Source organism: Meriones unguiculatus, chromosome 1, assembly GCF_030254825.1.
Source record: "Meriones unguiculatus strain TT.TT164.6M chromosome 1, Bangor_MerUng_6.1, whole genome shotgun sequence".
Classification (NCBI taxonomy): domain Eukaryota; kingdom Metazoa; phylum Chordata; class Mammalia; order Rodentia; family Muridae; genus Meriones; species Meriones unguiculatus.
Genome location: NC_083349.1, coordinates 54,192,465 through 54,219,349, shown reverse-complemented (window position 1 = coordinate 54,219,349; position 26,885 = coordinate 54,192,465). Strand labels below are relative to the sequence as shown.

Genomic DNA, 26,885 nt, shown 5'->3' with positions numbered 1-26,885 from the left:
ATTTTGGCTTCTTTGAAAAATACAGAAATATAAGAATATGTTTTTGTTTTGATTCCGGGTGTGGGATATGAGGCTGCTTCGCAGCACCTGACTATGATTTGCCTCGTGCTCTGGTTGTGTGTGTGATTTTGCTAGTTGAAGATAGTTTCTACATTTGTGTGATGTTTGAAATTCTGGGGACTCTTTTGCTACTCAAAGTAGCAAAATCCAGTCACGGCTTAATATGTTTCTGGCATCCCTAAGATTCACCATTCAGTTCTTGATTCTGTTCTTTTATGTATATGGCTGTTTTACCTGCATGTATGTCTGTGTACTAACTGCATGTCTGGTGCCCTCAGAGGCCAGAAGAGGGCATTGGATCCCCTAGAACTGGAGTTAACAGATGATTTTAAGCTGGCGTGTGGGTGCTATTGAACCTTCCTTTGGAGAAGCAGTAAATGCTCTTAACCATTGAGCTGTCTTTCCAGCCCCATTTCGTGATTCCTTCTTGTACTGTTGTTGTACAGTGGTTTGTGTGGGTCACACACACGCAAGTCTTCAGTCTGTTTAATTAATCCAGCTTGCAGCTCATTTCTATAGTTCTCTATATCTGTTCCTGTTAAAGTAGCTCCTGTGTGTGCTGTCAACACTGATGATCTTAGGGAATGTTAGTTAAAAGTAATAGTTACTAAATCTGCAGTGGTTCCTTGCACTCATTGCTATCTGATACAATATAACGCACAATAAAGATGCAATTTGAAACTTTCTGTTAGCCTTGTTGGGTAACAGAGTTTTAGAAATAGACTGGTTCGAAGATAGCAGTTCTGTTCTTACAGTCTCACTAGTGACTGGACCTCACAGGGCTGTGCTTCTTTATGACAGGTAATCTTTTTGTCATTGCAAACCTCCAGAAAAGGTGGAACAAAGAAGGGATTATATTTTTTTTTAACATTTTTTAATTTTTAGTTTTGGGATTTTTGAAGAAAGGTCTTATACAGCCCAGGCTAGCCTCAAACTTACTGCATGGTCAAGAAGGACCTTGAACTTCAGAACATTCTGCCTCCACTTCCCAAGTGCTGGGATTATGGATGTACACTACTATCTAGTAATGCAGTGCTAAGGACCAAGTCCAGAAGCTGTGCATTAATAACTGCCAGGATGTATTCATATCTTCATGTACTGTGTATTGCCAGATGAAAGTGTGTTTTTAAGTTCTGGTTAATAATGCCACATTATGCAGGACATGGTGCATATGCCTTTAATCCCAGCACTCAGGAGGCATAGGCAGGTGGATCTCTGTGAGTTTGAGGCCTGCCGGGTCTCAGGACAGCCAAGGCTACACAGAGAAACCCTGTCTCAGAAAAACCAATCCCCCCCCCCAAAAAAAAATGCCACATTGCGTCCCACAAAATTGGTAGCAGTGCATGTGTAATCTCATTCTTTATTCAGGGGTTTATACAGCTGAACCTAAATTTGTGTAGTGTATAGAGTATTCTACATATAGTAGCTGAAAAGATTCCTGAACTCTGCTGTCTCAGTTGTTTCAAGAAATAGAGCCATAAGGCAGTCTTAATTCAGTGTAGCATCACATAGGTCATTAGTAGCAGAACTTTAGTCATCAGTTCAACATTTTTCAGTTTTATTTTCAAGCTGTTATAGTGTCCATATTCCCAGGTTGAATACCAAGGATTGAACCTGAGACCTGTATGTGCCACCTGGCTGCAGCTCCTCCAGCTCCCAAAGTCCATGTTCTTCTCAGTGGCAGAACCCTTTCTTTTTACTGCTTCCTATTTGCCTGGAAGCTTATTTCTGCTGCCTCCTTCATGACTTGCAGAAACCTAACACATTTAGTCAGTGCGCTTGTTTACTCTTGGTAACTTGCTTCTCAGGACAGAGTATCTTCTGTCTTATGTCTCATAATTCCTAGCAAGTATAATGTCCAGTCCTGGGAGACTTGTATAAGAAGTCAGTCTGAAGAAAGTGAGAGCTGCCAGTTATCATCTAACTCCATTATGACTAACAAGTAGAAGAAAGTACTATTTACAATGCACTTTTAAAACCAAGCTATTTTTACTTGCCTTATTTCTGCTTTTGGATTATTTAGTAACTAGTTTTTTTTTTATTCTAGGTTTGCCCATCTTATAAATGTGGAGTTTTTTGATGATTTGTTAGTGGTTCTTCATACCCTCATTGAGTCTGGTGTAAGTAACCATCAGTGAATTACTTATTGAAGATATATCTATATCTGATATAAAGATAAAATTTATATTATAAAATGAAATATAAAAATATTCTCATTTGGTTTTTGTTCTTTTTTATTTTTAAAGGACCTAAGTTACCAAGAAAGTCTTCACTGTGTTCAAACTGCTTTTCATATTCTTTCTGGACAAGGTGAGTTACTTACTGTCTTAGGCTTTATTTGCTTTGTCTCTGAAGACCGAAACTTAACCTAATATGTTTTTGTTGTCATCTCAAAGGTGATGTTCTAAATATTGACCCAATGAAATTCTATACGCATCTCTACAAGACTTTGTTCAAATTGCATGCAGGTATGTTTTTAGAAGAGGTTTGCTCGGTATATATGTATAGTCTGAGAATGGGTTATGATCGTAATTGTAGCCTATAAGAAATGGGATCTGGTACATAAAATGCTGGCATGCCCTTGCCATGCATCTGTAGTTAACATTATATAAAACCTGGGTGTGAAGGAACTTTTTAGATTGGCTGGAAATGCAATAATGCAACCAGAGCGTCTTTAAGTATTATGCTGTTGGCTAGGAGGATGGTTTGCAGCAGGTTTGACAATTCATTTTGGGGGTTTTCTGGAGTTCAGAAAGTTGCATAATAAAACCATAATGAGAATGACTCTGAAGGATGTCTGTTTTAGGTGCTACCAATGATGGTATTGAGATTGTACTCCACTGCCTTGATGTCATGCTAAGCAAGCGCAGAAAGCAGGTTTCTCATCAACGAGCCCTTGCCTTCATCAAGCGCCTTTGTACACTTGCTCTGCAGGTTCTTCCAAATTCAAGTATTGGCCTTTTAGCAACCACCAGAATACTGATGCAGGTAAGTAGTGGTGTAAAATAGAACTCAGTTCTCATGGCCTACTGGTACTGTGCTTGTTTGATGCATATCTCTTTTCCTTGAATATTTATCATTTTTATTACTTAATTAATTCCTAGGCAGGTGTAATGGTTCATGTCTGCAGTTACACAGGAGAATGGTACAGAAGGACTGCTCAAACCCATGAGTTTCAGGCTAGCCTGAGCAGCGGACTAAGAACCAAAGAACTGATCTCTCTCTGTGTCTCTGTCTCTCTCACTTATTTGAGTCAGGGTCACATTCTATAGTGCTGGCAAGCCAGGAACAAGCTATGCCAACCAGCCTGGCCTCAAACACACAAAGATCTAACTGCTTCTGCCTCCTGAGTGCTGGGATTAAAGGCATGCCCAACCAGCTTAGTGTAGTCACATTTCTTTAAAAAAGAGTGAAAACAAAGAAGAAATTCATGTTTGTAGCAAAACAGGGTGCTAAGAGAAGCAAAACAAAGCAATTTATTGAGCAGCCATTTTCACCACCTGCTTTTTGTCCTTTCCTGTATAAGCTCCTGTGCCACACACAAACATTTTATATTTATGGAAAGGAGATGATCTGAATTATGCTATAGACTGTTTTTAGAATGTATAATGATAGACATTTTCCTACTTCATGTTGTTAAAGATTATAAAGTTCTTAATTCTTTGCTTAGCAAACACAGATCCTACAGTGTCTTACAAATAAACTAATTAGTTATTGTAACTGAGGTAGCTCCAGCTGTTCTTATTGGTCCTGCTTTATAGCTAGGACAGCGGTGCAGAGGTAGGAAGTGACTTACCTCAGTGACACTGCTGGTGAACTGTAAAAGTGGGCTTGCTTTAGTTACTCGCAGCCTGCTGCCCACCTGCAGTGTGCTGTATCGACTATTGTGGATTTAAGAAATAAGTAGTGGTGGAATTTACACCCACACAGCTTGGCTTTTTTAGAAATTGCTGTTCCAAATGATGCTGTAATGAATGTTGGTACATTCAGTGTTTATCTGTTGTGATACAGATATTTCTGTAAGGAAGGTTCCTTAGAGTGAGCTTGGAAGGTGGGAAGAACATGCCATCTTTGAAGATTTGGTAAATCTTTCCAAATCGAGACATTCTTTCATGATACATATGTAAATTATTTCTTATTAAAACAAAGTTTAAGGATGTTAAAATCGCAGTCCTTGTTATAACCACAAATTTAAATACAAGTATAGGCAGTTACATTCTTAAAATTACTTTAGTTAATTCTTTCTTATGTGATGCTTTTGCAGACTTTTCCCAGAACAGACCTGTTGCTTGATAATGAGTCCCAGGGCAGCGGGGTGTTCCTGCCTGAGCTTGAGGAGCCAGAGTACTGCAATGCCCAGAGCACTGCACTGTGGGAGCTGCACACGCTACGGGTAAGGAGCTTTTCTTTTCTCCTGCATATCCCTCTCCCCACTCGCCCGTTCCTGTGCTGCCCTCTCCTCTCTTTCTGAGTGAGCAGTTTTGTCAAGTAGCTGTTGCCAGATTTCTCATGTATGTTTTCCAGAATGCCTTTTGTAGAAACCTTACTTTAACATTGTACTCCTTAAGCTGTTGAATATGTTTTCTGAAAAAGCAGAGAGTGATGTGTTGTAATGAGCTTATGGAGATTCTTGCAGTCTTTCTCTCACGCTATTAAGAAACCAAGAGGATTTGTTATCAGGCACATTTGTACTGTACTGGATTCTATCCAAGGAGACTGGAAAACTCCATTGCAAAGTAGCTTCACCTGCAGTTGCAGGCTCCTATAGTGAGGCCAGCAGTAGAGTAAGTCTAGAAACTGCTAAATTACTTTTCACTATGAAATAGAAACTGCCTTTTGATAATTCTTTTTATACTGTTAATCTGTAACACGCATTTAACAAAGGTAGTACTCTGTTTTATGTTTTGAAACAGGGTCTCTTTATGTAGCCATGGCTGTCCTAGAACACAGAGATCTCTATGAAACCTCTGCCTCCTGCGTACTGGTATTAAAGGCATGTTCCACCACACCTGTCTAGTAATACACTCTTAAATTTTTTAAAATTTTACTAAAAATTAAAATATATCATTTCCCCTTTCCCTATCTTCCTTCCATTCTTTTTTTTTTTTTAATTATTTATTTTATGTGCATTGGTGTTTTGCCTGCACATATGTCTATGTTGTCCAGATCTTGGAGTTATAGGCAGCAGCTGTGAGCTGCCATGTGGGTGCTGGGAATTAAATCCAGGTCCTTCAGAAAAGCAGTCAGTGCTCTTTACTGCTGAGCCATCTCTCTAGGTCCCCTCTGTTCTTCCTCATGTCCTTCTCCTGTAGCTCCCTCGAAAATTCATGGCCTCTTTTTCTTTGAAAACATATATATAGCATATGGATTTATAAATGTATTATTTATAAATCTATTATGGCATATATAAATATATTATTTATCATATATATTTGTTTATAATATATGCATACAAATTATAATATAAATCTGTAAACACATACATAAGCATAAATACAGCTTGTGGCATATGTTATTGTTGCTTGTATGTGTATGACTTCAGGGCTGACCACTTGGTATTGGGTAGCCAGCTAAAGGGCTCGACCCCAGGAAAGACCCCACCCCCTAACCTCGGTCTCCTGAGTCCTAGCTTAGGAGTGGGGCCATTGTCAGAGCGCCTTCTTCCACATTAGCGTGTCTCTTGGATGTTGTGCTTGTTCAGATCTTGTTTAGGCAGCCATGTTGTTGAGGTAGCAGGGATGAAAGCTTTACTTTCATTTCCAAGAAACACAGTCTCACAGCAGACTTCCTGGTCCAAAGGTAATTCTCCTTATTATGTCTTTGAAATGATTTGTATTCATGTTCTTGTTCCTTGTTATTTTTTCATAAGATGAATTTTATTAAAATAAGCTGTGGCTTGTGTTTCCTGAAGTATTGACCTGTGACTAATGCTTCTTTTCCTTTGCAGAGACATTACCATCCGGTTGTGCAAAGCTTTGCAGCTCACCTGCTTGCTGGGGCACCATCTGAAGGCTCCCAGGCCCTCAGGCCTGAGCTGAGCCGAAGGTAGCGTTTGACACTGCATTGCTTTATGTTTCTGATTGAGGCAGGTTCTCACCGTGTCCCCTGCTGACCTGGAACTCACTGTGTAGACCAAGCGGGGCTGGACTTCAGAGATCACTTGATTCTGCCTCCTGAGTGCTGTCACTAAAGATGTGTGTCACCTGGCCTGGTTAGGGTTTTATTTGTTTATGGTTTTTGTTTTTGTGCTTGGAATGAGACCCAAAGCACCAGCTTATTCTAAGACTAAAAAACTCTGAACCTGGGCCTTATCCTTTTATTTTGGGTGTACATGTGTGTGTGGGTACGTGTGTGTATAGTTGCATGTGTGTACAAGAGCATAGGGAAACTAGAAGTCAAATTGTGTTGTTCCTCAGAAGCCATGCACATTATTTTTTTGAGACAGGATATAGACTTGCAGGTCAGTGAGCCCCAGTGATCCCATTTCTCAGTCTTTCCACTGTTGGGATTACAAATAACTATGCCTGTTTTTTTGTTTGTTTGTTTGTCTGCCCAGCCCTGTTTTTTTTCTCTTTTTGTAAGCCCATCAGTTTCTTTACTTTAGATATCATAGGTGAATTATATGCTACACTGATTTCATACTGTCTTTAGAGTCTGAACAAAAATGGGAGAAATTCTTATTTTTGTTTCATTATTTTAGACAGGGTCTCATGTAGCCCAGGAAGGCTACAAACTTAACCATATAAGTGTATATTTATGTGTGATTATCTTACACTCTTGGTTCTTTTCTCTCTACCTCCCAAGCACTGGGTTTACAACTGTGCACCACTATGCCTGGCTAGTTGTTACCTTTTAAGACTGGAAGAATTCACTTAAAATTCACTTTTCCTGCTGTCTTGAAATGTTAGGTTTAGTTATTTCATATTATTGTTGTTGTTTCATTTTCCAGAGGGGTTTCTCTGTGTAGCCTTGTCTGTCCAGGAACTCATTCTGTAGACTAGGCCAGCCTGGAACTCTGAGATCCTTCTGCCCCTGGCTCCCAAGAACTGGGATTAAAAGTGTGTTACACCACCACCCAGCCTAATATTTGTTTTGTTTATGTTTGCTTTGTTTTTTACAAAACAAAGGCTCTCACTGTGTAGAAAAGAGGGTAAAGAGTAGATTTTTTCATTGTCATTGTTTTTAATAATCATTCTGGCATATTTTCATTAATAGTCTTAAAATTTTGCCTCTTCTGTGCTGTTTTTCCTTTTCTGGATGAAGATGAACTGGGTTTGTCTCTAAAGGTTGGCCAGTGGAGGATGCTTTCTCTTGGGGAATGAAGCGTGGGGTGTTATACAGTCCTTCTCTCTCTTCTTTTAGTAATGTGGGCTAATCAGAACCCCAGGTGATTAAGATTTACTTACATGGGGCCAGGCAGTGGAGGTGCACGCTTTTAATCCCAGCACAGTTGGATCTCTGAGGACAACTTCATCTCAACAGAGTGAGTTCTAGGACAACCAGGACTACACAGAAAAACAATGTTACAAAAAAACAAAAAAGATTTACTTAATATGGTTTGGCTAGTGACATAGTTTCTGTCCTGAAGTGAATGTCCTGTCATTGTTTTTCATCCAGGCTAATAGCTGAAGGGTTCAGTGGTGTTTAACATACATGGTGACAACTCCATCCATCACTCCTGTGGTTCCAGTGACAGATTGTTTCTTTGTTTCTTATCATTAATGTCACTAGTTGAGTTGGGATTCAATCATAGGAGCTGGTCGAAATCTGCTTAGCACTTTTCCTGGGCTGTAGGCCTGCATTTATGAGTGTGTGCTAGGTTTTTCTGAGATAGTGTTAGTAAGATAATGTTTATACTACAGAGGAATTTAGGTCTTGTTTTGAGACAGAGTCTCTCTAAGTACCTCTGGCTATCTTAGAACTGTTTTGTAGACTTGGCTGGCCTTGAACTCACAGAGATCTGCTTGCCTCTGCCTCTTAATTAAAGGCAGTACCAGCAAGCTCAGCTAGTTTGTATCTTAAATGAATAAGTTGGTTGAACATTCTTAAAGTTATACATAGAATGATAGTATCTCTGTATTTCTTATTTTTTAAATTATAGATCTGCAGTTGAACTTTTTGAGGCTTACAGCATGGCAACAATGACATTCAACCCTCCTGTTGAAACTTCAAACCCCAAAAAGAAGGTATGTGATAGTTTTTGTTTTGTTTTGTTTTTTTAAGAGGAAGAGAGAAAGTAAACATTAAATCAATCTATTAGCAATTCAACTCTAGTTGCCAATTTCTTTTTTTTTTTTCTTCTTCTTCTTCCTTTTTTTGAGACAGGTTATTTCTTTGTAAGTTCAAGGCTGACCTTGAACTTGTGATTGGCTTGCCTTAGCCTCCCATGGATTGAGGCCATATGTGTTGATCATAAAGGCCTGGCTAGGAATTGAGAGTGGGTGGATGCATGGGGCTGGAGTTCTGCAGAGATGGTTGGTGAGACCTTCGTTCAGTTTAGGGATGTCCAAGACCTGACTGAGTATCTCTCTTCCTATAATTCTTTTGTGCTGTTTTTGTTTGTTTGTTTGACAGGGTCTCAGTATGTTGCTCTGGCTGGTCTAGAACTCTCTGTAGACCAGGCTGGCCTTGAACTCAGAGATCCACCTGTCTTTACTTCTTGTGTGCTGGGATTAAAGATGTATATCTTCACTGCATCCAGCCTCCTAACCTTTGTTTTTTTGGTTGGTGTTCACTGTTAATGTCTTTGGCTTTGTTCAGCTTGTTTTTTATTAAAATATGAGTAGTTTTAACTATTAATTTTAACATCTTTTCAGGATAAATTTTTACAAGGGGACTCATTTTTGAATGAAGATTTAACTCAACTAATAAAAAGATACTGCAATGAAGCTACTACAGAGATACCACTGGATTTCACCAAATGTTTGAAAACATCATTACGGTAGTACAAGGAGTCAGTGGACTGTCTTACATATTTGTACAGACATGTGAGGGCCTTTTTCTTTTTGTACAAGGAAGATTTCCTGTGAATGATTATATGAGGACTGAAGCAGGGGCCACAGAAGACACTGCTCATCAGTTTGCTTTTCATGGCTTGCTCAGCTTGTGTTCTTATACAGCCCAAGCCAATTTGCCCAGGAATGGTAGCACAGTCAGTGGGCTGGGCCCTACCACATCAGTCATGAATTCTATAAATGCCCTACAGACATGCCACAGGCTAGTCTAACGGGGGCACTTCTTCAATTGAGAGTCCCTCTTCCCAGGTGACTGTAGTGTGTGTCAAATTGACAAAAACTAAACAAAACAGTTATTAAATCTTCTTTATAACTAAATATTGTTATTGCAGCACCATAGCTAAAAACAAATAATAAAATAGGTTTTGTAGAGATTTTTTTGAAAAAAAAAAAAAAAAAAAAAAGAGAGAGATTAAAATTAGACTCCTGTTCATTGGTTCTTGTTGAAAGACACAATAAGGAATAACCAAATCTGATCTTTTAAAGAAGGAGAGTGCTCTTACAGCTAGTTTCAAAGAACTTTGAATGAGATTCCAGAATCGTTGAAGTTGTGTTTATTTTCTTACATGAGAGTGATGGGGGAAAACTACTCAGTAGGATAAAAGCAGGTTCGAGATTTACATTGTGCTATAGGGACGTCTGTTCCTGGCCAGATGTTTCTTTTACAGTCTTACAGATAAAAACTGTATATGCTTATAAATAGTTATAAAACACCATTTTATATAATAGCTATTGTCATATTGTAGGGATGACTTATGAAATGTGTACATAAATATTTTCTGCTATTAATAGTTGAATAAAGTAGCCTTCGTTTTTACTTCCCATCTTGTGAGGTTGTTTTTATTTTAGTGAAAAGCAGTTCACCAAAACAGATTATTTATTCAGTGCCATAGAAGCCAGTCATTCTGGGGCTTAGAGCTTTTTCCTTATTAAAATATGAGAACAGAAAATTCCTCTATCACCCACCAGAGTCAGAGATAGTGATCAGTTGCCAATTTAAAGCCAGCCTTTAACTTCTTTTCAGAATTAGGTTGGGCAGGTGGTATATAGGCAGAGAAGAGGTCAACAGGTTTGGAGGAGAGAACAGTGGGGGACAGTTACCAGCTGTATTTGAACCTGACTGTGTTTTTTTTTTTTTGTTTTGTTTTGTTTTGTTTTTTGTTTGTTTGTTTGTTTTTTGAGACAGGGCTTCTCTCTGTAGCCTACTGGCCTCAAACTCACAGAGATCCACCTGCCTCTGCCTCCCCAAATGCTGGGATTACAGCATGCCTTGCACTTGAGTGTGTTCTTATATGTGAGTTCCAGAAGCAAGGCTTTTTCTTTTTTTGTTTCTCTCTCTGTCTTTCCATTTTTCTCTCTCCCTATTTATTTCTATTTATTTCTCTTTCTCCTTCTTTTATTTTTTTCTTTCTTTTTTTTCTTTGTTTTTTTTCTTCTCTTTCTTTTCTTTCTGTTTTTCTCTCCTTCTCTGTCTCTGTCTCTCTCTCCTGGGCTGTCCTGGAACTCAGAGAAATCTATCAGCCTCTGCCTGTGATTAAAGGCGTGAACAACAGCCTAAAAATATTCTTGAAGCCATTCATTCATTCATTTGTTCATTTATTTTTGGTTTTTCAAGACAGGGTTTTTCTGGGTAGCCTTGGCTGTCCTGGAACTCACTCTATAGACCAGGCTAACCTTGAACTCATAGAGATCCACCTGCCTCAGCCTCCCAAGAGTGCTGGGATTAAAGGCATGTGCCACCACTGCCTGGGAAAGCTGCATTTTTTTTTTATCAGTTACATTTTATTAACTCTGTATCCCAGCCGTGTCCCGATCCCTCATTCCCTCCCCGTCCCTCCCTCCCTCCCTCATCTCTGCCGTGCCCCTTTCCAAGTCCACTGATGGAAAGCTGCATTTTTAAGGCTTTATTGTTTTTTGTTTTGAGACATGGTCTCCTTATATATTCCTGGCTGTCCTGGAACTTCCTACATAGACCATGCTGGCCTTGAATTCACAGAGAGGCTCTTGGCACTGCCTCCCATCAGGCCAGATAAAGCTTTATTATTAATGTTGAGAAAAGGTACGGTTCTGTATACAAGTACTTTCTCAAACCCCAGTATTTGCATAAAAAAAATTCTAAAAATATTAAGAATATTTGTATACACAACCAAAAAATCTGTCTGTATGTTATAAATCAATTATTTTCTAACATTGATACATTTATATTTTATCAGCAACAACTGTATGTAGGTGAAAAATCAGTTTTAAAATAGAAATTGATAACTTAGTATTTCATGACTGTATTACAGTTTCCAGTTTCTTGTCATAGTTGGACCATAAATCTATATATAAATTTGCACTTAAATAACATATGAATTCAAGGATAAACTATATGTGTACTTTTGCTTTTTTATATACGTACACTTTGAGAGTTCTATTAAACTATAGCCTTTATTTAGTTAGTTAGGTTTTTTGTTGTTGTTTTTTCAAGAAAGCCATGGCTATTCTGGACTTACTCTGTAGACCAGGCTGGCCTTAAACTCCCAGAGATCTGCCTGCCTCTGCCTCCCCAAGTGCTGGCATTAAAGGCATGTGCCACCACACCTGGCAACATAGCCTTTATTTTTTGAAGACAGATCTTGAGCACCTGTTGTGTGCTTAGCATTCTATGAGGCACTTAAAAGTGAGGTGTGATAGTAGGAGTAATACAGCCTCGGTGCTTCATGAGCTTTGATGCCAAGTCAGGTAACATGCAGCCTTACCCAGTCAGAATGAATTATTTCCAAGGTCAGAGGCTGTCATCTGCAATAAGCTCAGGGTGTGTTGGAACAGGTGTGAGAGTGTTTTAATGGAGCTGCAGAATGTGTTCAAACGCCACTTTTTAACATACTCTTGTGTCAGAAGTCTCTAGTTTTTGGTTCCTTTTAGGAAGAGACAACAGAGAACTAACATGTAGTTTACCTGTGGGTTGTAGGAGGGATGAGAAAGGTCTGGGCTTTATCTGAGAGGTTGTTGTCTGATCACTTGGAAACCAGGGCATCTACCTTTTCTGGCTTTGGTGCTGTTGTGAGAGAAGCAACTATACAGGGGTTAAAAGTGCCCCCTTTGGTCACTTTCCCAAGGCTGCTTCTTACACTGCTGAATGTAAGCTCAAAGAAAATAGCTCCAAAGCCTTATTCTTTATTGGCAGGAAAAGTAGCTGTCTGCGGAACTTTAAATGTGTTTTAGAGTTGATTCCCTTTTACTGCCACAAAGCCAGCCCTTCTTTTCAGACCAGGCCTTGGGTGTCTGCGGAGATACTGGAAGGGAACAGAGGAGGGGGAAGATGAGTTTTAAAGAGAAGCCTGGCATATATTATACTGGACCTTCATGAACCATCAGTACCTCCAGAACCACTGAGATGGGAAGCCTGTGTGAAAACAAGTTTTGAGTCCAGACTGCATTTTGATGATCAGCAGGAGACTCTAAACTTGTGCTTGTGCATTTCTGTCCAGATAGTATTCTCACTGCCTACAGACTAACCCCCAGCTACTCCCCATTCCCAGACACTGTTTAGTATTCTAATCTTCCCACATAAATCAGTTGTAAGTAAGTGCACAGGTGACTAAGAAGAGGCTGTCTGTTACCTTTCTACCAAATATCATGCTGGATTCTCTAATCTTTTATTGCCAGGTCGACCTGGGTTCATACGTAGAGGGTCTGAGGTCCTTTTGCGCACAGATAAATGCTAGGGAAACCAGGACATACGGCGAACATCTCCTGTCCTTGGTCTTCCTTCAAAGGAAGATGTTCACCTGTTTTCTACCTAGAATGCCGGGAGAGGGTGTTGTTTACAACCTGGTAATCTTCCGGTTTGGGTTTTGTGTTTTTCTTTTTGAGACAGGGTTTCTCTGTATAGCTCTATCTGTCCTAGAACTCTCTTTGTGGAGACCAGGCTGGCCTCAAACTCAGAGATTCACCTGCCTCTGCCTCCCAAGTGCTAGGATAAAGGCGTGTTCAACCATCTCCCTGCTAACCCTGGTAATCTTTTGCTACCTGCAGAATCAGGTTTCACCCAAATCCCCCAAACTATTATGTTTGTTAATCCCAGAATTTCACTCCCTTTACCTTGAGCATTGCTTCTCAGTCAGTAATACCCATCTTTATGGGAGTTGTCACTTGTGCTTTAAACAGCCTACATAACTTAGGGCCAAACCATTCCTGACTCCCAGAGGCTATCTTCAGTCATTCTCCCTATTCTTTATCTTAAACATTGTTTCTAAGTCAGTAGAACCCATCTTTATTGAACAGTTTCAATGTAAACATGTCTTAAATAATGTCCTACATACAGGATTGAATTAATTGCCATCAGGAAACTTCTTCCAAAGGTGTGCTGTGTTTAAATGTGGCTAAAATAAACTGCCTGGCGTCAGACTCTAGAAGTTTGAACCAGCCCAACTAACTACGTTGTATTGAACCAGATTTCCTTCTTGCCTCCCAAGGATCATTTTTCTGCAGGCTATAAGCCTTTGCAGGGGCCTCCACATTTACACCTTTAAAATAATTACAATAAAAACAGCTTGCATGTCTAAGTTTTTTTGCACACCAATTTTACTGATAAAGAATTTGCTTTGAACACAGGGAACTTCCCAGAGACTCATACTCCAACCAAGGACTATTCATGGAGATAACCTAGACCCCTGCTCAGATGTAGCACATGACAGTTCAGTGTCCAAGTGGGTTACATAGTGATGGGAAGAGGGACTGCCTCTGACATAATCTGATTGGCCTGCTCTTTGATCACCTCCCCGAGGGGGGGAGTAGTCTTACCAGGCCACAGAAGGTGACAGTGCAGTCACTCCTGATGTGATCTGATAGACTAAGATCAGAAGGAAAGAGAGGAGGACCTCCCCTATCAGTGGACTTGGGGAGGGGCATTTGTGAAGAAGGAGGAGGGGGGAACTGGGAGGGGAGGAGGGAAGGACTTATGGGGGGATACAAAGTGAATAAAGTGTAATTAATAAAAAAAAAAGAATTTGCTATCCAGATTTCTTGTATCCTAAAAAGTATAATAATGTGGTGGGCACAATTCCAATTCATTATGAATAGGATTGTTTTTTTCACTTGGTGCACTGTGGCCCATAACTCAGATAAGCTTTCAGTAAAAACTTGCTAGTCAGCTGTGGTGTAGTCATGTACCATACAGTGGTGCTCTGACCAATGACATAGTGCTGTGTGGGGTGCTGTGGGGCACATCATGATCCCATGATGTTATAATGAGGCTGAAGAACTCCTCTTGCTTAGACACAGTAGCTGTCTTAGCTTTGACTTTCATACAGCGAAAGTCCCTAAGAATGCATTTCTCAGAATGTGTCCTCATCATTAAGTGACATTTCTTTAATGCTTATATTTTTTAAATTTTATTTTATTTATAAATAAATTTTATTTATTTTATTTATGTATGTATATATAATGTGGGGGTCCACATGTGGAGCCTGAGGATACTTTCGTGGAATCAGTTTTCTTTTACTTTTTCATTGGTTCTGAGGTCATCAAACTTTTTTGGCAAGGGCCTTTTATCCTCTTCACCATCTCACTGACCCTATTTACATTTTTTAGTAATGTGTCCTGTTTAAAAAGACTCAAATTTGGCTGGACACAGTGGTACAAGCTTATAATGCCAGCACTCAGGGAGGCAGAAACAGGTGGTATCTGTGAGTTCGAGGCCAGCCTGGTCTACAAAACAAGTCCAGAACAGCCAAGGCTACACAGACAACCCTGTCTTGAAAAACAGCAAATAAACAAACAAACACGCAAAAAACCATCAAAAGACTGAACTTTAATAGAGTATGTCCCTTAAACTAATTGGGATGCAACAGGTTGGACTTGTTCACCTCAGTGTTTAAGTATGGGGTCAGTTTCAGATTTGTTGTGTATCTGATCTCCAGATATGCTAAAGACCATGAGGTGGGGTGGGCAAACTTAAGAGACCAGTCTGGCTCTGTATCTTCTTACCTGCAGCTTTTGTTTGGCTCTGGCTGGTTAGACCAGTAATTCAGTTTTCAACCCAAGGTAACTCAAACTATTTGGCCACTTTAATTTATAGAAAAACGGATAAAACGTTCCCAGAATATATATTTTTTTAGTGAAACAGCACTCTGTACTTGTTACAGACCTATTCTTTGATTTAAAAGGGAACGTCTAGTTACGTACAGCTGCCAAATGAGAATAGTCTAATTCTGGTGGCAAGAGAAATGGTGTAGTAAGAATCTTTCACTGACATGAAAGCTGTGTGGTGTATTTTTGACATGTATCTTTTTAGATTGTGCAGAGAAGGGGTTTTCTTTATTCTGTGATTGGTAAAGGAAAGTCTCAAAGCAAAAGTCAGTGTGTTTTATAATTTGAAGAAAAATATCCTCAAAAGGAACGATGCCAATGGAAAGATAAAATACAGGCTTGACCCTGGAGGACCATGTATTTCAGTCTGATAAGTAACAATTTACTTCATTCAAAAAAATCAGAAGAATCCATCACACTTAGCCGATTGCTTTGTGAAGTATGGTTTTAAAGTAATTTACATCAAATGCCAAGTGTGATCCGCAGCTCTTCAGTAAACCAGAAATGAAGATGACAGTGTTACACTGGATGTCTGGCCCACTTCTCATGTTCATATGATTTATTTTTAGGATGTCTTGAAATAGGTTGAACTAGTAATGCTTATCACCCATAGCAATACCAAGAAAGCTATGTCTAATAAATACACAAGTACAGTGTCAGTACAGACATTGCAAAATAAATAGATCTATTTAAACATCAACTCAGTCTGCTTTTGCTCTTAAAAAATGATTAGGCTTCTTATTAAGACATCAAGAATTGTACAGTATTCTAAATTCATTTTATGAGAACTGAAAATGGACCAATCTGTAGGCATATGGATAATCATTTTCAAAAAAAGAACTTTTCTAGTCACAGAAAGGCCTGAAGAGTGCACCGTGGTACACAGTATAGGAACTAATTTGAATACTTGGTAACAAATCTTACAACACATATTTACATTTCCAATGCCCCTAGACTTCCACTTCTCAGTAAACCCTATGGCCGGTTTTCGAGGTTTCCCAACCTCTGCCTCTCGTTCCCAATTCTCCAAGCTGGGTCAGCAAGCTGGTCTTTGGGTCAAAATTCATGTGTTTTTATATGACCCTTAAACTAAGAATAGATTTTACAATTTTAAGTGGTTGAAACACTTGAAAGATTTGTGACGTGAAAATTATATGAAATTCCAACTTAAGTGTCCATAAATAAAGTTTTATTGTTCAGTCATGTTCATTCTTGTACCTATTGTCCGCAGCTGTGTTTGCACTCCATCTGTCGAGCTGAGTCAATGAGCAGAAGCCATATAGCCCAGACCCTAAAATGTTTGCCGCCTGGTGCTTTACAGATGAAGCTTCTTGCCTTCCGCTTATGGGATGGCTTTTCTGCCTGTAACATCTGTAAAATGGCAATGCTCTGGCTGTTCCTGCTTCATTCCTCAGGACGTTGGTTAGCAGCCCTGTGCCATTTTGCTTTTCCTCTGCATGAACCTCATATCAAGTGCGAAGAGGGTCGGAGTTCAGAAATCATCAATTTCCAGTTTAAATGTAGAGGAAGTAAAGTATATTTCTTTCCACCACGTTCATTCTTGATAGCTTCTGGTCAAGGATCTTTATCTGCAACATCGTCCACATAGGTTTATTAATGTATTGACCACAAAGAAGCAGCAATGTTTACAGCAGAGCCATATTCCACATTGTTCAACTGCAGAATTCTAATGATGTAGTGATCTAATGATGTACACCATTCTAAATTCATTTTATGAGAACTGAAAATGGAACAGTCTGTGGGCATATGAATAATAGCTTTTGAAAAAAAAAAACATCTTTTTGCAAAAAGGCCGTCTAAAGAATATACCATGGTATATAATATAGGAACCAATTTGAATAACTGGTAACAAATCTTAAAGGACATGTTTACATTTCCAATGCCCACAGACTTAGGCTTTTCAGCAAACCCTATGGCCAGTTTTTCGGAGTTTTCCAACCTCTGCCTCTGGTTACCTGTTCTCAAAGTTGAGTTAGCAAGCTGGTCCTATGGGCCAGCTCTAGTGGCTAGATTTGAAGGAGTCCCTTCCTAATGCAGTGGTAAGACATGGTGTCCTTAGGAGGTAGAACACTTATTTCTGTCCTGGAACACCACATTCTTTAGGAAAAAACAAGAAACACCTTTTATTACATCAAATAAATGTTCCTCAACTTTAGGAAAAGAAGAAATTTCTTCAACTGTTACTACTTCAGGTAGGAGTAAGGTGAACATTTGCTTCTTTAGAAATTCTTAGGTTATTATTGAAACTCGATATTATCATTTTAGAACAAATAATATGAAATACTGTAGCAGAAAGGCTAAAACATTGTACTTGTTTACTTATGAGAACATACAGAGAAAACTTAAAAAAAATAAGTGTTCATTCTTGAAAACACTTATGATAAAGGAGATCATGAGTGGACATAGTTGCGACAATGGCAATTTTTAAAGAAAAGCACCAATGGTTAACAAAGCTATGGAGTTAGTCCAATGCTTCTAAACATTACTTGCCAAGGTAAATGGAGTTCAAAGGCAAGCATCTAAAACACTATCCTCCAATAAGGCCATATCTCCCAATCCTTCCCAAGACAGTTCTACCAACTAGGGACCAAACATTCAAATATATGAGCCTCTGGAGGCCATTCTCATTCAAACCAGCACAGGCAGTCTGGGTAACACAGCTTCAAAAACAGGCTCTTGTGTTTGATTCCCTTGTGCTCTTTTTCATATTCTAGATCACCCAACTGCTGAGGTTGACTTTGTTTTGAACATCAAGCAGTGGGTTTGACAACTGACACTGCATTTTCAGGATGGAGAATGAAATTAATTTTTCTTTTGTTTTACTTTGCTTTCTACACATGGGTTCTCATCTGTATTCCCTAAGTTGGACTGAACTCATTATGTAGCCCAGACTGACTTTGAATTTGTGATCCTTCCCCTCAGCCTTCCAAATGCTGAGATTCCAAGCATATGCTACCATGCCTGGAATATTTTAATTTTTTTAAGGCAGGGAGAGATGAGGTTGTTGGCTCTGATCAGAACTATAGTAGTAGGACTCTGAAGGAATAAACATTGAATGATCCATAGAGTTCTTGAAGAATGTTCATGTAAGTTATTAATAATTAATAGTTAAGGTAGTCCTATGTATGATGACTTAAGTATGTCTGGTACTTTGGACAAGTTTGTTGCCTTCTTGGGACCTTTGGTTAGTTATTACAAAATAAGAAAGACTAAAAATATGTGTGTATGTAAATTCAAGGGTCTGTACATGGTTTGGTATACATGTGGAGGTCAAAGAATGATGTGTGGGATTCAGTGCCCTCCTTCCATCATGCCAGCCCTACAGATTCAATTCAGCTCATTAGGCCTGGCAGCAAACACTGAGCCATCTCTTTGGTCCTGGAAGTCTGGAATTTTAAAATTTTAAAATTTAATGTAATTTCAGAGCCCTGGTACTATTTTGAAGTACCATTCCCACCTGGCTTCAGGGGACAACTCTTGAAAAGTCACAAGGCACCAGCCTGTGTTACAAAGTACTTTCAGTTGGGTCTTATTTCACAATGCTATAGTACCTTCATATACCTGGGTCAAACCTGCTGCCCTCGCTCACTGCTGGTACCCACTGTGTCACTAGGGGACAAGGCACCCACAGGCCTCTCCTCCTTGCTTTGGACACTTTCTGAGGCCACAAGCTGAGGAGGCGATGTGAGTGCTCGGGGTTGCTTAGTAGACTTGGTGAGTTTCTTGAATTCACTTGCAAAGGAGATGCCCCTCCTTTTATCTTCTCGGGATGCCTGTGGAGAAAAAAAAGAACCTTCCTTGGTGGAAAGGTAAGCCCAGGTTCCCAATTCCCATGGCATACCCAGCAGAGGGAGTAGGTACTCCTTTGTATGTCTCTCTGGCAAGTAAAGCTTTGGGAAAATAATCCAAAGGCCACTATCCCAGGATTGTTTTTTCTTTTTCTTTCCCTCCCTCCCTCCCTCCCTCCCTCCCTCCCTCCCTCCCTCCCTCCCTCCCTCCCTCCCTCCCTTCCTTTTTAAAGATGTGTTTTTTCTGTGTAGCCCTGGCTGTTCTGGAATTCACTCTGTAGACACCAGGCTGAACTTGAACTCACAGAGACCCACCTGCCTCTGCCACCCCAGTGCTGGGATTAAAGGCATGCATCACCACTTCGGGGCTAGCTAGGATCTTTTAACATCACAGAAAAGCATGCTATTGTGTTTTATCCCCACAAGTGAAAACAAAGTAACTACTTTCCAAGAACTGCTCGATTTAAGAACTTTAACTAGCTCCCAAATTTAATAATTAAGATGTGACTATCAGTGATTTATAAAGTGATCAATGTAACTTTCACATTACCTGCACCTGTTCCTTTAACTTAAGGATGAACTTCCCTGCACCTTTCCACTTGCTTTGGGCTTGAAACACACACTCTTGGTCCAAAAGAATCCTCTGTGAGGACTTTGGAGCAGAAGACTTCTTACTGGGTCCGTCTTTCATCACCTCTTCCAAAAGCACGTAGTCACTTGGGTTGGGGTTGTTGAGGATGCTGTAGGAATATTTGGCTTTGCATAAGGTCTGAAAGATAAGTTAGGGTCAGCTGAATCAAGCATCTCCCATGTTTGCATCCATCATGAATGAATGTTGAAGGTGAAAAGGTGGCTCAGACTCTTATGGATGGAGAGCATCTTCCAAATAGGGTCAGGTCACCCAATGCCTCATTTTTATTTGAGTAGCTTTATGACACATGTTCTCAAGTTACCTCAGTTAGCTTCCAAAATGGCCTGACTTCCAAGTGGCTCAGAAAACCTATGCAGATTCCAGAGGAGGAAGCTTAAACTTAGCAGAGGTCAAGCGGAATCCAGAGCAAGGACATCTTATAGTGTAACTGAAAAGGCTAGGTCTAGATCCCACCACCACCACCACAGTGTATAGACATGAAAGTCAGGCAGCCGATGACAAATGGAATTCTGGCCCCTAGGAGCCCCTCTATTCCACCAGACCTCCTCCTTATCACACATGTGAGTGCTAGGATTTTAGGAGTCATGTTTTCCCTTTCACTTAGTAGAAGAACATCTTTCATTTGTTCATACATCATTGTATGTTTAGTTATGACCTGTTATATCCACATATGGTGCTGTACTTTGGGGAGACAAAGCTGAGCAAAAGAAAAGAGAGTTAGAAATTCTGAGTTAATTAAGGAGACTGCAAATATTAAATTATCATACAACAGGAATAACTAGTCACACTCAGGTACATGCTAAATAAGCACTGGACAGAACAACCCGCATGTGTTACTACGCCTTTGTCACAACAGCTGTGTGGGGGAAGTACCATTGTACTATCTCCAGGTTATTCATCTGGAAGCTTGCCACACCGGATGCAGAATCAGATAGAATGGGCTAGTGAAGTCAGACGCTGGAGGATTTACACAAGAGAAAGGAATCGGAGCCCCTGTTCCCCACAAAAGTTTGCCAACACACAGTATAACTCAGACACAGATCTGAGTGAGAGAGGTGAAGAGCTGGTTTTGAACCCTCAGCCATGTGATCAGGGGTCTGTGCTGTTTACTGTGTGATATCACTTCTCAAGCAGGAGTTCAGTGAATGCAGATGCTATGTGTAACAGTTCTATGAAATCATGTACCAAAGAGAGAGAGAGAGAGAGAGAGAGAGAGATAAGAGAGAGAGAGAGCCTGACCTAGACTTGGCCAACAGTCAGAGTTGGCCTCCTGCTTGTGTTCTGTGGCATCCTTCAGATACGTCCATTCAGTATTTACTCAGGTTTCTGGGGCAATTTCTGCGGTGCCACCTCCTAACCCTATTATCAGCAGAGATGTAAGCTCACTGTAGATGCTAGCTAAGTGTCCATTGCAGAGGTAAACAGATATTTTCTGTTCTTCCTGTTCTGGCCTCCATCCCATTCTAGAGCTTCATTCATTCATCAATGAGCTGTCAAGGCACACACATCTGGTTTGTCCCAATCATGCTTATCAAGAAAAGGCACGGAGTGGGGAAAGGAGAGATTCTTACAGTGCTGGGATCTCCCAGAGCCCTGCACCTGCTGCTGTCTCTGAAGTGCACCCGGGCGTCCAGGGAGGCGGTTACCTGCTGAATTACATCCTGTGCAGTGCTGACGCGGGGGGCTTTGATGACAGTTCGTGGTTGCTCTGGGGAGACATCATGCACTTGGACAAAGAAACTCTCCTCCTCCGAGCTCAAGATCACCTCTCTGTCATCTTGGACAATGCTTTTCTCTTCTAGGGTCTGCATTAAAAAAAAAAAAAGAATATATATGAGTAGTTGGTAAGATGATTCAGAAGACAAAAAAATTCTAGCAAAAATTTGAGTTGGTAAAAATTTGCATTGGTAATAATGGAAAACACCTGAATTTATAGTTCATTCATTAAGTTAATACACTATGCTGAAAAGATGTACCTGCTTCCAAGGGAAAGAAAGGCTCGATGTGTGTTGATTTTGACTCAGACATGAGGTTTTAGAATAAGCCAGTTTATAAATGTCTACTGGCTGTGGATTTTGAGAGACCAAATTGTGGGGAATGTTGAGGTAAGCTTTTTTGGAGGCCCATAGGGTGAAACATCAGCGACTCCTACAGCTCCTCAAAAGGTCCTGGTCCACTGCACAGTGTTGATCTACTAGGGACTCCTAGCACACTAGTGAAGTCTCAAAATGGATCTGAGGCCAGGGCAGTGCCTGCTTCCCCTTCTTTACAGAAGTCTCCTAAGGTGACCTTGACCCCCTACATCTCCCATATTTCCTAATAGTTGCACTAACCTCATTGATTGTTACTGGTGCTTGAGGAGTGGTCTGATTGGCCTTTGAATCATTTAAAGGCTGTTACACTATATAATAAAGTTAGATCTGCACCTTTGTGTCTGGGTCTCAGGTTGGGATTCTGCGTGGGCTCTGTCGCCATTCACCCCACCTCCTTCCCCTCAGTTCGTGATCCCCACACCAAATCAACTACAAAGTTTTAGGAAGGAAATACACTGTTTTGCTTATTATCGAAAGTCAAATAAGAACACAGTAAGCTATACTGAAGAGAAGTCTGTTCCCCCCAAAAATTGTTAACTTTTAAGAAATATTAGACACGGGAGCTGCTGAGATGGCCTGGCAGGTAAAGGTGCTTGCCATGCAATTGTGGTGGCATGGTCAATCCTTAGGCATGCAAGTACACACAGTTGTCCTCTGCTATCCACATGCAGTGGCACAATGCCCTTCATCTCTCCACCTTTCTATCTCCCTCACTTTAAAGTTACAAAAGAGAAATCCTAGGCATATGAAATATAAAACAGGGAGTACTCATCCAGGTGGAGTGGGGAAAGCTAACGTAAAAATGCTACATTAGTGACTTCAGGTAAGCCACACTTTTAGTGAATACTGATAGAATTCCCACTAATACGAGAATTATTATCCGAATAATTAGATTTGGGTAAATTCTAGTGAAATCAAATTTCCCTCTCTATTTGTAACTCTTAAAAAGGCTTATTTATTTAATTTATGCATATGACTGTGGGTCTGCATATATGTATGTACACTACATGAGTGCGGTGACCTTTGGAGAGCAGAAGAGGGGCTTGGATCCCCTGGAAGTGGAGTTACAAGTAGTTACAAACCACCATGTGGGTAGTGGGAACTGAACCTGAGTCCTCTTCAAGAGCAATGTACACTTTTAACTGGTGAGCTATCTCTCCAGCCCCTACTTTCTCTTTATTAAAAAATTCAAATGCGCTAGAAAGAGAGAAGTTAAAGAGCACTGGCTGCTCTTCCAGGGGGCCCGTGTTTGATTCTCAGCACCCACATGGTAGCTCACAGCCATCTGTGAGTACATTTCCAGGAGACACAATGATGTCTTCTGGCCTTCATAGGCACCAGGCATGCATTTGGTATACAGGTACAAGTAGAGGCAAAACAACCATACGCATAAAAAAAATAATTTTTCAGCTGTTTTTCCAACAGCTGAAAACTGATGAAACTCTTTTCCTAGTCGCACTTCTTCTTTTTGATATCACCTCATTCTCATAAACTCAAACAAATGAGAAAAACAAGTCTGTAAACGAAATCTCACTGTTGTCAGGTGATGCATCCCTGTGGACATCTGCCACTGACATGTAGGTGTACTTTCCAGTATGTGAACAGATACACACAAAAGTCTGGAACTGTGTGAATATGGTTGTAGTTTTTTTACGTGGTGTCCATCCACTTACTGGCCCCCATTTTCAAATGACAGTAGCTTAAAAGTTACCTTCTACAAGAGAGTGACATGGGAAAAGAGAGATAAAGAAGTAGGTGACCCGAGCAGATGCCAAGACTTCACATACAACATTCTATTCCCAGAATCCTTTTAACCTGATCTCCTCACACAGGCTACTGACACAATGCTGACTGAGCAGAAGAATTCAAAGTTTGCTGTCACTGGCCTGGAAGTTTCAGCTGGTCCCATCGCCCAGGAGTGTTCCCGTTGATACTTAAGTCAGAATGGAAAACTGCCACCAGGTGGTGCCAAGTTGTAACCAAGACTGGAAAGAATCTGCTCCAGCCTTTCAACAACCCTGAAGTTACAACCTTACAGCTTTCATGACTAGAGTTTCCAACCTTATGCATTCTAACAATGGAGGTGGAGGAATGAAGGTATCACTTAGGAGGTAGGTTTCTTTTTACAGGAAGCTGATTAATGAAGCGAGACATTTATAAACAGGAATAACTTAGGGAGATATTAAAGATGTCTTCAAAGGTCGATTGGAGCCACCTGATGTTTTCACATAAAACTCTGCGAGCTAATTCTTTGCCTTCACACACTTGAGAGAAAAGGCAAGGAAGATGATGGTGTTTCTGTGCCTCAAAGTTTCTTCAGGCCTTTATGGTCTAAGGCAAGATTAGGAAAGAAAGGTGGTGGCTCTGGGTCCTGGAAGAGAGGCTGATGTTCTGTCTGGCCTGCAGGCTATGCTTATAGTGACTAACTAGAGTGTGAAAAAGTAAGGCCGGGTGAGGAAAACTAGTTCACTTTCCTAGCATCTATGCACTTCTGATACCCATCTGACCATCACACCTCCATTACAAATCAAAGAGGCTCAGTTGGGGCCAGAAAAGGGCCTGGAGCATACTGGGAACTTAGTCAATATGCATTTAATGAAATTGTTGAATCCACTCAACTGCTCATCATTTGATTTGTCACGTGGCCTGATGATACATGCTGGAGCAATGGTTTCATTTCTCCCTTTAAAAGAGGACAGTGAGGGAGTAGGCCCTTGCTGGACTTCTCTGAAAAGAAAACTGCTGCACAGACAAATCCAAGCAGGAGCCAATGGGCTAGGAGTCAATATGGAAGCTGTTTACTCTCCTTTCTTGGAGACAGCCACGTGGTATCAACACACATAAACATTCACTAATTCTAAGTCTGAGAGATTATCTTTAGTTTGTGTGAAAGTGTGGAATATTTTCAAAGACATAGTGTTAAAAATGTAGAAGCACAGAACCTTTTAGACGCTGATTATCCCTTGGGACCCAGTGTGCTTCAGAATTTGTGGATTTGGGAATCTGTACAGACTGTACAAGCTGGATATTCCCAGCTGAGCCAAAGCTTTATAGGACACTAAGCAGGGAGTCAACAGGTCCTGCGTTAGGCAGTGTGGCAGCTGAAGTTTGCTTTCTAGGGTTTGAAAATATTAGGTGGAAAATGCCACAAATTAATAATTCTTAAGTTTTAAATTGTATGAGTGGGATAAGGACATTTCTTGCTGTTCTGTTCTACCCTGCGCAGGGGCAGGAGGAGTAGGATGGCCATGAATCATCCTTTGTCCAGCATACCCCATCAGACTATCTGCTCATCTGTCTTCACTGTGTTGGGGATCAGATCAACTGTCATGGTATCATCATGCTTGGATACCAGTGACTGCTTCTATCTGAGGTTTTAGGATTCTACAGAGGAGGGCAGCCTAGGCCATTTCCACAGGGCTGCTAGTCCAAGATGACCCTTACAGCAACGGCTTCACACACGCAAATACAGCATTGGATCCACAGCGGAGGCCCCATACAGGAATCCTTTAAGTTCCTTCTTCTTTCATTTTACAAAAGATGCTGGTTTTAGATTGAGTTTCTTCAGTTAATCATCTGAATATGTGCAGGAAGGTGCTTAGTGGTGAGATGGCTAGTGACAGACTGAGCACTTGCCAAGCAGGCTCTGTCCAGGATGTACTTACTTCCTGCTGGGGCTTTAGGACAATTCTGCCTACGTAGCCTTCTTCTGGGAACCAGCTGTTTAAAATCTGCATGATATCTTCCTCTGGACCCACAGCTCTCTGGAATGGTTGTTTCTTGCACTCATTCTTTTCCTTAGATATAACATACTTCTCTTCCATCAGAAAATAGTCTGTGGTGGTAAGTTTGGTGTCTTGGTTGAGCGCCAAAATCTAGAGAAAAGGCAAAGGCAGGATTAGGCACACACCTGCAGAATGGCACAAACCAAACACTAGTCTGTTTTCATGCTGTTCTGACAGGTTTACTGTGCAATTTATAAGTGAAATCCACTTAGTGTTGAAAAAAAATCTTTCTAGAGCTGTAATAATTCTTAAATGCTCAAAAGGGATTGTTTATGTTCAGTCTGGGCAATGACACAATTTATTCATAATCCCCAGACAGCATAACTATTTTCCCACCCCTAGAATGAGCGATCCTATTGAATTAAAACTTTAGATTTTTCATTCCATGAACTTGGCTCTTGCAACAAAGGACTGATGCAAAGAACCCAGTGCAGTTTGCAAACCCCATCTCTGTTCATCACAGTGGAAACAACTATCTTCTCATGGGAGGTTCACAGGGCTCAGTTCTCATCTGGGAATGCTCCTCTCAATAGATTCCCGACACTGTGCCTACAGGGTTTTCTCTTTGTTGGCCCTGGACTCTGCACAATCAGATGGAGTGGTTAGGACAGATCTCTGCAGTCAGTTAGACCTAGGTCTGAGGTTCTTTCTAAGACTTGTCTGTTTTGAATTGAGGGTATATCAGTGGCAGAACACTTGCTTACCATGCATCAGGCTGTAAAGATTTACTGTCTTTGGAGTGTTGGAAAGAGAATTGGTTTTCCCATCTATAAAATGGGAATGCTCACAGCAACAACCTATTGGTTTTGGTTTATGATGGAGGCTTTAAGCACAGTGCGAGACATCATGAGCACTCAACAAATACTAGCCACTGTCAGAGTCTTACTGATGTTTTCTTCCTCACTCCTCTCATACAGATTTCTGATGAAGTGTCAGTGATAGGGAAGAAATCTTCTCTGTTTTTGTCCAGTGAGAGGTAGCTGTGTCATGAGAGCCAGCTGCTACTACCTGGCTTGGATTAAGCAAACACCCATTTCCCTAGGGGATGCAATGGCTATGGTTAACATTTCTCACTTGGAGGGGAAGAACAATGTAAGGTGCTAAGGGTGGTAGGAGCAGAAAATTCTCACAACTCTGGACTCTCTCACTGAGCCCTTGATGTAAAGGACATCATGCTAGTAATTCCATAGGGACCATGATACTAGAAGAATTATTCAAGATGGGAGGTTTCCAGGGGCTCTCTTGGTACTGTCACTTCCTCAAGAGACTCAACCACACTTCTCAGAACTGAGGACTCATTTGTTTATTTGCACAAGGTGACAATATGGTGTTGTGTTCACTAGAGGCTGTGGGAAGTTTCCCTGATTTTGTAAAACCTTAGTAGTGATGTGACAATG

At 40.5% G+C, this 26,885-nt stretch overlaps 2 protein-coding genes across 2 annotated transcripts in view; one reads left to right on the top strand and one right to left on the bottom strand.

Moving 5' to 3' along the window:
* Noc3l (NOC3 like DNA replication regulator) overlaps positions 1–9,896 on the top strand; it is a 33,429-nt gene extending 23,533 nt beyond the window's left edge. The window contains exons 14-21 of the mRNA XM_021664377.2: positions 2,108–2,180; positions 2,307–2,370; positions 2,457–2,528; positions 2,867–3,048; positions 4,325–4,453; positions 6,008–6,105; positions 8,162–8,246; positions 8,877–9,896. Of these exons, the coding sequence (XP_021520052.1) occupies positions 2,108–2,180; positions 2,307–2,370; positions 2,457–2,528; positions 2,867–3,048; positions 4,325–4,453; positions 6,008–6,105; positions 8,162–8,246; positions 8,877–9,005 (832 nt within the window). The 3' untranslated portion in view covers positions 9,006–9,896. The remainder of the gene's footprint in view (positions 1–2,107; positions 2,181–2,306; positions 2,371–2,456; positions 2,529–2,866; positions 3,049–4,324; positions 4,454–6,007; positions 6,106–8,161; positions 8,247–8,876) is intronic.
* Positions 9,897–14,851: 4,955 nt separating this feature from the next.
* The window catches only part of Plce1 (phospholipase C epsilon 1), a 290,498-nt gene continuing 278,464 nt past the window's right edge, over positions 14,852–26,885 (bottom strand). Inside the window, exons 30-34 of the mRNA XM_060388995.1 lie at positions 25,369–25,578; positions 21,257–21,415; positions 19,509–19,727; positions 18,722–18,943; positions 14,852–16,738 (exon numbers count right to left, since the gene is read on the bottom strand). Of these exons, the coding sequence (XP_060244978.1) occupies positions 18,737–18,943; positions 19,509–19,727; positions 21,257–21,415; positions 25,369–25,578 (795 nt within the window). The 3' untranslated portion in view covers positions 14,852–16,738; positions 18,722–18,736. The remainder of the gene's footprint in view (positions 16,739–18,721; positions 18,944–19,508; positions 19,728–21,256; positions 21,416–25,368; positions 25,579–26,885) is intronic.